General features: G+C 46.5%; 1 protein-coding gene across 2 annotated transcripts; it reads right to left on the bottom strand.

Annotated features, from left to right (window-relative positions):
* Positions 1-870: 870 nt before the first annotated feature.
* Positions 871-3,699, bottom strand: LOC136458969 (auxin-responsive protein IAA6-like). 2 transcript variants are annotated; one of them, XM_066458866.1, is made up of 6 exons: positions 3,013-3,699; positions 2,689-2,854; positions 2,011-2,270; positions 1,735-1,882; positions 1,459-1,522; positions 871-1,354 (listed from the first exon to the last, which is right to left on the bottom strand). In XM_066458866.1, exons 1-6 carry the CDS (start codon positions 3,347-3,349, stop codon positions 1,319-1,321), a joined length of 1,011 nt encoding a protein of 336 aa, XP_066314963.1. In that variant the 5' UTR covers positions 3,350-3,699; the 3' UTR covers positions 871-1,318. The 2 variants fall into 2 exon arrangements, with proteins under 2 accessions (XP_066314963.1, XP_066314962.1); XM_066458865.1 differs by having other exon boundaries at positions 2,011-2,273; positions 3,013-3,696.
* Positions 3,700-10,460: the final 6,761 nt, after the last annotated feature.

Raw genomic sequence — 10,460 nt, 5'->3', positions numbered from 1 at the left:
ATGGTAATACAAGCACCAAGACACAAGATTTAGACATGTTCGGCTGTCAATATGACGTAATACCTACATCCTGTGTTCTGATGTATTGCATTGAGATATATCAATTGTGGTGTAGATGTATGTATATTGTCCGCTAGGGGACCCCTGCCTCTCCTTATATACTTGGAGGGGCAGGGTTACAAGGAAGGCAACATATCAGGTGCAAACCAACTAACCAGTGCAAATTTGGAAACTACCAATCAGAACCACTAGATGCTGATCCAATGGATTGGGTGAGGGGGCTTAAGCGCAAAAAAAGACCGGAGGGTTGGGGGCTTAAGCGCAAAAAAATCCCACCTCTCACCCCATTCATTGGATCAGCATCTACTGGTCCTGATCAGTAGTTTCTAAGTTTGCATAGGTTGGTTGGTTTGCATCTGATACGTTGCCTACAAGGAAAGTAGCCTATTTGGTACTATACAATATCTTGCGGTGCACGCCGAGCAGCGCCGTGCACGCCTTGATCTTGTGGGCTGGGCCACCTCTGATGGTGCGGCCCATGTCTTGTCTTGTGGATACCGGGGGTCATACCCCCACACTGGGCCTTCGCCCAGGCTCCTCAGCATTGAACTCCACTAGATCTAATTATTGTGTAGCCCATATATAGAGGAGATTAGGCCTGCTTAGCTGCTTAGCCCACTACTAAACCGCTCAAGCTCCTAGAAAGCTTTGGGTCTGCTACTGGCATATAGGATAGCAATTTGGCACTCAACAGCCATGAATGCACTAGCACATGCTTTGCTTCCATGGTTTGTTATTGCTTATGGTGCTTGAGACAACATTTGAAGGGGGAGGTTAGAAGTGGAGACCTTGCTGTTTTCCCAATTTTTGTGTCCTAGAGTAATTGAAAATACCACATGAAATTGCTACTCTGTAGATGCCATGCCGCAGTGACACTAGCATGTCAGTGTTCTCTTTAGCGCATTGGTGAGTACTACTAACGATTGCGGTCTGGACATTAGATTTGCATGTTGGGATTACAAATCTGTCGCACAGAACAAGTAATTTTACATTGGTAGATCTTGCATTTGCAAACTCTCTGAGAAGTCCAATGCCCATGTAGAATTACAATAGGACACTACTCTACAGCAACAAATCACATGGTAGCCTAATTTACAAAATATCCAGGACCTCTCCATGCATCTGAAATGCTAGTTCATCTCATTAGATTAGTCTCTACAGGCAAAAAAATAGGTATCATCACATCACAGAAGGGGAATGGTCCGGGTTCAGTTTGCTCACATTCCAAATGATAGAATTTTGTCACTGTTTCAAGCTTTCAGCAATCTGATCCTCTTCTAGGAGCTACTGCAATCTGTTAAAAAGGAAAAGCATTAAAAGGAAGGTGATGCTTAGTTTGGAGCAATGAAACATGTAACTGAAAGCCGCTCATGTCACTTGAGGTGGCCTTGTGCTTACCAAACCATGGGAAAGCTCTGAGCTCCTCAAAACCCTCAGCCTTTTAGCAGTTGACACAAATACACTGCAGGGATTACATACAAAGAAACACTTTAGATGATGCAATAAAGTAGGCTTCTATTATATTTCAAACTTCAAGTTAGTGTTAGCAGTATTTGATGATTCAATTTTAGAGAAGGCACGTGAATCAACATGTTTACTGAGTTGGAGGTGCTGACATTTTCCTTTTTATGTTGGTAGGGTGTGGTTGAATTGTAAATGACAAAGGAAGCTTACTTCCACGGCACGTCCCCTACCAGCATCCTGTCTCCTTCATTGTCTTCGTAAACTAGAGTATATTCACCAGATCCTTCCAATAATTGAGAAAATATTTTTTCAGTGGCCCCTAGCTGTGTACTTCCAGCACTAGATAGATCCTTTTGAACTGCAATATAGGCAAAACAGTGTTAAAGGAAAGAAGATGAGAACTTTGTGTTGTAAAGGCGCACAAATTGAAAGCTCTAAAATGAATCTAAGTAATTGTTTCATTCGAACTGATTGTTGATTTTGCACCTTCAAGAAAACCATGGAAAAGCTCTTTGACGCCCAATGATAGCCTCTCGTAGCTGTCATAGGCTCCAAGGTCTACTTTCCTTCCAATGGGGATTCCATCCATGTTGATTTTAACAAGAGGATTCTTCTTGCAGGCAAGCTTCTCCTTCATGCTAGCTTCACTACTTTGTGGCTCAGTGGATTGTTTAGATGAACTGCCATGAGCAAGATTTCTCCTGAAGGATCTGACTGGAGGCCAACCGACAACCGGAGCTGAAGGCCTTCTGTACCAGATACAGGGCCCGGTGAGTTAGTCTGTCTGTGAAATAGTATAGCTGACTATACCATTGATAATGTTAGACGTCGAATGATTGATGCTATTATTATTCACTTTCAACTTGTGTAGTGCAACTGTTCTAACAAGAATACCATAGCGACCATAGTCCAAAAGAGAAGTGCTCAAGGCGCAAAGCTACACCGAAAAGTTCAAGACCACAAGTATAGGAAATGATAAAACCACCCCAAAAAAAAACTCATTGCACTTGAGTAAAAGCTGAGCACCTTTTATGGAAAAAAGAATGATATGATTTGACAAACTGAAGGGAACAATTTTGGGCAAGACAGTTAAATCCTTAAGGGACCTCATTTTGACCTAGTAAAAAGAAAACATAGCAAAAGCGTCTCTATGTCTATCATTACCTTCCCTGGGCGTGTGGTCTGTTGTGCACAGTTGCAGCAGCAGGGGCATGCTGTAATGTTGGCGGGCAGAATCCTTTCTTTCTCTCGCTCGCGGCTGTTATCTTCTCGTCCAGTGCTAGTTCGTTCCCACATCCAGCTCCAGCCTGCTGCTTCTGCTCATCACGACCTTTAAACAATAGAACAAAGTATCATTACAATCTTCAGGCAACAGAACAAAATACTATCATAGAGCTTTGAGCAAGAGAAGTATTTCGTTTCTATGTTCCTGATCTCTAGTAAAACAAGAGCACAAGACAAGAATACTGCTAATAAGGTGCTAGGTACCTTCTGTTTTGGCCTCAATGGTATCTAAGAAACCCCTCTTTGTCCCAGTTGCAGTAGTGTTTATTGCAGGCTTGGAGGGTTTATGTGGGAAGCAACCAAGCGAGAGAGCCGGAATCTCTCGCTGTATCCCTTCATCTCTTGACGCTGCTGTTGTCGTCCCTTCTTCTAGGAGACCCGGAGGACCGAGTTTGAGTTCTAGCTGCTTGTCCTCCTCGCTCCCAAAGCCTGTGTTCCTTGATCTTCCTGCGCCTTGTGCTTCCCTCCCCTTCCATTGTTTCCCATCCGGGATAAGATCTAGCAGCCGAGGAAGAGGTTCTCTTGCTTTGGAGTCTCCCATCGAGTGGTTCTTGGTGAGCTAATTCGGGGGGCTTCAGGAGTCAAAAATAACACCACCCCTCTTAGAATAGGATGATATATATATATTAGGCAAAGAGAGGTGTGCAACTCGTTGTACACTCAAACTTAGGCCGGAGAAAGTGAGTACTACGTGACGCAGCAGGGAAGCCTATGGTGAGGTCAAAGCGAACATCGAAAAGACAAAGCACGGGAAAGGGGGGAATGATGAGCTCACTCAAGGCAAAGAAAATGGAATAAGTGGCTTGCTAACTTATTTTAGCAACAATACAGTACTATGCGCTGATGCTGTGTGGCGCTGTGCGCGCGCGTGCGCCGATCGAGCAAGTGCCGGGCGAGGTGATGGGGTGCCTCCTTGGCCTGCGCCCCGGACATACACCTGTGTCGTGCTCCTCGCCGTGGTGGCGTGTGGAATGGTTCCACCCACGCCCGCCTCTCTCTAGCGCGCACGGGACCACGTCTACGTAGCCGCCTCTTTTTACCGCTGGCAATCCACTTGAGTCTCCTGTATTCCTGCCTCCTAACTCTCCCCGTTCATGCTTATCATCAGGAACAGCTGATCGAAGCAGCTAGCTTGAGCAGTTGTCTCGGTTGACAAAGCCGTGCGTGTTGACCACGTACATGCATGCAGTCGTGGCAGCGCTGCACAGAAATGAAGCAAGAGAAAACTAAAGGCATAGTTTCATGGCGTTGTTATTAAGATAATGAAACTTCGATGAAACACTCACTTTTAATGTAAAGTTTCATTCCAGAGTTTCATAGACATTTAATTTCATGACTCATAATCGTGCCATGTCCATGAAACTCTCTCTATTCTCATGAAACTCTTATCATCTCTCACTTCATTAATACGGTGTCACATCGACATATTTAATGCCCATGAAACTCTGATCAAACCTCATGCCACTCTGAGTGGATAGTTTCATGGCGTTGTTACCAAGACAATGAAACTTAGATGAGACACTCACTCTCAATGCAAAGTTTCATTCCAGAGTTTCATAGACATTTAATTTCATGACTCATAGATAGTTGATAATCGTACCATGAGAGTTTCATCTAGATGAAACTCGTTTCTTATCCCATGAGACTATATCCAACAACAACACCAAAAATACAAGACCTATTCGACCTTTGGGTAGCGCTACAGATAAATGGTTCAATACTCATTCGGCATCTTCTCTAACAACATGACAAAAAAAGAATTATTTCTGCAAATGGGTTTTTAGGAGAGAAGATCCTCATATTTGGGTTGCGCCTCTCGGGCAACCCAAAATGGGTCTTCCGAATAAATAGTCTATTGGAGGCCAATTTTGGGTCTCTAGCTACCCATTTTGGGTATGAGTACCCATATGGATCACTTGTTGAAGTCGGTCTGACGATCAACAAGAGTTAATTCCCAACTGTTGAGTAGGCATCAATCGTGCAAGTTGATTGAAATAGCGTCATATTTTGCCCGGCAATCCAGGGACTTGATTTTTGGCGCGACGTACTATTAGGTCTGTTGACCCTGTTTATTAGCTTTGATGAGAGCGTTATCCGGAGTAGTATCTATCACTGATGCACGCATGCATCCATAAATGATTACCTCATGATCTACATATCCTTTAGCATGGCTGTCTGCTCTGCAACGTCCCAAGCTATTGACGGGCTCTCGCTTCCGTCCTTGTCTGCTGATCTACACCACGCGTGTGCAGTACTGCACAGAGCATGGACTTTTCTTGCTCATCATCGATTCAGTAAGCTTGTCTTCATCATTCTCAAATAATGTGACTCGGTGTTTTCCCAACTTGCAATAAACATTAATGTTGCCATTAGCTATGAGCCTATGACCCGTTAACCAAGTCTTTAAAATGAGCAACAAAACACGCTAGTGCAACTCTGCAAAAAAAAAAAAAAAAAGTATTGTTTTGGATCTTTCAAGTGGTCAGAACATGCATAGTCGCTTTCAGCGCTAATTAGTAAACTTGTTATAGACCTATAATAGAACCCTCGTGTTATCTAGGAAATTGCTTAATTTTCGAAGATGAATGCCGCCGAGTTGCTTTCATAGTTCAGTGTAGATGCTCACATAAATAGCCAAAAATTAAGAAGTTTAACAGGACATGATCACGTAACATGCTTTTGATTGAATAGAGAGTAGTACGTTGCCTCCATAGTCCCATCCATCGCTAATCCAACCGTGCGGCCTTTGATCTAGTCATGTTAATCCGGCGGGTCACTTTATTCTAACTCTTATCAAGTTGAAAATCTGTTAGGCACTGAAACTGAAAGGCACAGCAGTACCGTATATATTTATGCCACACCGCGCGTGCCGAGTCAAGGAGGCAAAGAGCGGCCACCCAATCCCTCATATCGACCTCCCTCTGATTACTCAAAGCTCACACGCAAGCTCCACCTCATCACCACCTTACCTGCTTCGTCCTAAACGAACAAAAGTGTCTGCAATGTGGTACGGTGCAGGTATGTACGGAGTACCGACAAAGAAACATCTGTCCAAATTGACAGGTAGCCAAAAATCACTTCTATATTGTTGAGGTGAAGCTTGTTCACCACTTAAACACGTAGCCTCTGACAGCCAACACCAACGTCGACCCAAAAAAAAAAAAACTGCCGCTCGAGTTTCACACGATGAAGCGGGAGCTGCTGTAGAACTTTTCAACAGGAATGATGTGTTCGTGTTGTGCTGTTTGGTGGCAGAGCTAGCTGGTCAAAACACCAGCCTGCGGTACAGCGGCAGCGGTAGCACGGCACGGCACCAGGGTCCAGGGATGATGTGTTCGTGTTGCGCCGTTGTCGACTGTCCTTTGCGCCACCACCATCACAAACGCGACACACACTCACTCAGACTCAGCAGAGAGATCGAGGAGAAAGATTCGCGCGGTCGTCGCTCTGTGTGGACTGTGGCCGCACGTAGGACGTGCACGTCTATTGTCGCGCATCACTGCGGCAGTTGCGCGAAATGATGAGGCGCGCGGCGCGGTGTGCAGGCGGGTCAGGCAGCCGGACGCGGCCGATGATCAGCCACGGCCAGGGGGCAGGGGCCGAATTGATGTGCACCGGACAATGCAGGCCGGAGGGGGGGGTGGGGGGCGCTGGACTGCGATGCGATTCGTCACTGGTCAGATGTGACTGCTATGCGATGAGGTGAGGTGCTGCGATGCGATGCAAGGGTCGGAGCGCGCGCGCGCGTGACGCCTCCGTACGTCGCAGGCGTCGCAATTCGCATCGTCGGCCTCCGCAGCCCGCACAGTCAGGGGCTCAGGGCAGGGGTCCGGCCGGTCCACGTGAGCGGCCTCTGATGCTCGCGCTGCCAACTGCCATGCAGCCGTGCATATACGCCTGCCACTGCCAGCGTGCGGTGGTGCCCCGTGCCCGTGCATCGTGCATGCATGCACGCGCTATGATGCCGCCGGTGAAGCCTGGGTGCCTGGCGGCCCCGGCCGCTGCTGTGTGCTGTCTCGGCACGGCAGTCGTCGGCGTCGGCAAGGCATGCATGCAGCTTTTTTTTCCCCCCTGGCTGGCTCCTCCGGGACAGCGCGCACGTTTGCTTCACCGTTTTCGTCGTGGCCGGTGCGGGATTTTGGCGGTTCCGCGGTGGAGTCCGCCTGCCTGACCATGGCATGGCTGCCGCTGTGCAGGGGGCAGAGTTGACGGCGAGCTTACCACATTCCAACAAACCCTGCTGAATGATTGAATGTACTAGTACTACTGTAGTACTTAATTATGTGTAGTACTACAAGACAATAACCTTTGCCCTTCCTAAAAATAGCATCCTGAACTTTTTGAATCGAAAAATCTCGAATTAAAGGCATCTTTCAGCCTGTTCGTTTGTTGGTTTCGGCCAGCCCAAATCAACCAGCCAACAGTGTTTTCCTCTCACAGTAAACCAGCACCAACCAGCTCAAACCAGCCGAGAAACTAACCAGCGAATAGGCCCTTTATCTGGAAACACCGGCACGACGTTGTGTTCCGGGGGCCAGCAACCTTGTATAACGCGGCTGCTCGCCGCCTGCCGGGAAGACTGTCTTATGTGGCGATGCCGCCTCCCGTCTCACCTAGTCCAGCAAGCGCTGAAATGGAGTGACTTGTTTCACAGGAGTAGAGCTCAGTTGATTATGTAATCTCCTCTTCTCCTGTGATGGGGCATAGTCCCCGAAATGTTTTGTAACTTAAACTGCATTTGTTGGTGCTCTGGCACTCTCCATCTACCGGCTTAGTCCTGGAATCAATGGAAAATCATTCAAGTGAGGCGTTTACCCCTCCAGTGTTTCTTAAAAAAAAAAGTGGGTATGGTCGTTGCCCTTATGTAAGCTACAACTGTCCAATGGCTTCTGAATGCTTAGGACTAGTTTGAATCCAGATGCTAACAGTTAGCATCTAGCATCTAGCATCTAGCAAGGAGAAGCTAGCTAGTGGTAGCTTTTTTATTAGCTGGACTCTATTTGTATCTCAGTGCTGTGGTAAAATCGCTAGCTGATTTGGCGGTGAGAATAGAAATAGAAATAAAAAAGAGAATAACCTCCAACTGCATAATACATATAAAAGGAAGTTTTTTCTTGACAAGTACTCAAATATATTATCATTAGAACCAGAGTACAAACTTTTGGGAGTTCATGTCCCAAAGACAAACTTGTAGCTCTAAAGCTACGACAAGAGAACCTTCATAGACACTCATAGAAAAGAGCTCGCCTATAACAGCATACACTGATCTTGCGTGAAGAAAATTGCACTTCTGCTGATGCAAAAAACAGGTGATGTCTCCACCGGGGGCGTTAGGCCTCAGGAGAGAAGTGGCCTAGATAAAGACATCGGTGACCCTCATTATCGCACTCGGCGCTCCCCTCGACTGTCTGACCGATAATATAAAAGGAAGTTGGATAGAGAGATAGAGCTAGAGGAGTTTATTGGGAGTGGTGCTTTTTTTATTCTCTATTTCATGTTGGGAAAAAAAGGTTGACTATTTCGATAGTTATTGGGGATGCCTTTACAGTTACTAGTAGTATTTAGCTTGGGGAACAGTCAATAGCTTTTTTAATTGGGTAGTTCATTCTGAGCTATTACTTGTGCTTCTTTTAGCTGCTAAGCCACTAATAATTAGCAGTTTGGATCCAAATGACCTCTTAATGTAACATTAAGTAACAATGAAACTTTACAATAAGAATAGTTTTCAAATACTTTTGACATTTTGCAACAAGAAAAAAAATTTATATAAGCAGAGGAAGCATTTTGAAATTAAGGAATCAGATGTACTAAATTTAGTAACATGAAAGCATGATTTCAACACTAAGGGTTTTTTTACTTGTGATTTGGTTCAAATACGTACTCCCTATTAATAACATTCTTCAGACAAGTCATTGGCCTTGTAATAACATTCTTCAGATAGGTCATCATGCACTTATTGAACAAATAATTTTGATGCGACAGCAATCAGTGGCGGAACCAGGGGGGCTGCCCGTGCTGCAGTCCCCCTCGGGAGCCTTAAATCACATGTAAAATACTGTTTATTAGCATCTAAATCATCATTATTTTCTTAACTCCAGCCCTAATCTTCATTATTTAGTCCCCCCCCCCCCCCTATCCTGGATCCGCCCCTGACAGCAATAACTCTAGAGACAGAGAAGATTTATATAAGCACAGAGAGCATGTTGAATAAATTAAGGAATCAGATGTCCTAAATTTAGTGACACGCGACACTTCTTAAGCGTGATTTCAGGACTAAGGTTTTTTTCCCCCTAGTGATTTGGTTCAAATACTCGCTATAACATTCTTCAGATAATGAGAAAACAATTTTGATGTAAAAAACTCTTGAGAGAAAAGATTTATATAAGCGGAGAGAGCATGTTAAATTAAGGAACTAGACATGTCCCAAAAAAAAAAACAATTGAAGACTCTGTCCAAAAACCAACAATCGATGATTCCACATAACTTTGGTTCAAATACTATCTAAAATTACTAGAACATGATGAGGTAGCAAGAAGCAATCGTTCCCGGTACCCCGATGCGTGCTTTTCAATCTCGATCGGCGTCGTCGTGCGCGTTCGCGTTTCGTTCAATCCCTTTACCACAATAGCCAAAGCGCCACTGCACCCCTCAGCTCCAGAAACTTTCTTGCATAACTCTCGTCACGCGCCACCACCTCCTCACCAGCCACTTCTTCCTCCTCGCCCTCGCCCTCGTCAAGAAGTGGCCTGGCTCCTCCTCGCCGTCGTCGTCCTTGACCTCGGGCAGCAGCGCGCGTGAGCGAAACGCCCATAGCTTAACCGTCACGCTCCGTGTCAAGTGAGCTTCTTTGGCTATCGTCAAATGGTGAGCCTGCCGGAAATTCTTCCACCCCGGCCCCATGAACCGGTAGTGCTTGTCTCTCCATAACTTGCACGTCATCTCATACTGCTGGCCCCGGCGATCGAACGCCGTCACCGACATCCCGTCCGAGGTCCTGACCAGGGCCTTCTCGGCGTCCGTGAAGATCTGGGAGGCCGGGCTCCGCCCGGATAACTGCAGCCGGTTCTGGTCGTCTCTGACGTCGGTAGACTGCAGCCGCTTCATGTCGACGAACCACGGGGCCGACGCGCGGATCTCGGACAAGCGGGCGAGCAGCACGTCGCTGAACTCGAAGCGATCGTGATCGTGGCATGCCCCCTCCTTTCCCTCCGTCGTTGCCGCGCAGGTGGTGGGGACGACGTTTCGCTCGCTTCCTCCTCATTGTTCTTGCGTGACTGCTTCCTGATCCTTGTCCTTGATCGTCGTAGCTAGAGCATCGCCGCTGCTGTCCCTCGTGCTCCCTCCCTCTCATCACGTCATGCGGGTGGCTGGTACGACTCTTCATTCTTGGCCTCTTCATGGCCTCTCTTCATCCATAGAGCGATGTACGTGGTCGTAGTAGATGCAGATACTTAATCGCGATTGGCAGCTTGGGCTACGGCAAAATCAATACGTTACGACGGCGGACCTTTCTGTAGATGATGATGATATCATTAAATGGAACAGCGTGAGAATTGATTATGGGAGAGCTCGGCGCTGGTTGGAAATATGGTTATGGGGGAAATCTTTTCCTTCGACGAGGGTATCTGTAACACGAAGCCAGAATGCGCGGG

This window comes from Miscanthus floridulus, chromosome 6, assembly GCF_019320115.1.
Source record: "Miscanthus floridulus cultivar M001 chromosome 6, ASM1932011v1, whole genome shotgun sequence".
Taxonomy (NCBI): Eukaryota; Viridiplantae; Streptophyta; class Magnoliopsida; order Poales; family Poaceae; genus Miscanthus; species Miscanthus floridulus.
Note: the sequence above shows the minus strand (reverse complement) of the source record. Positions and strands in the feature narration are given on the sequence as shown.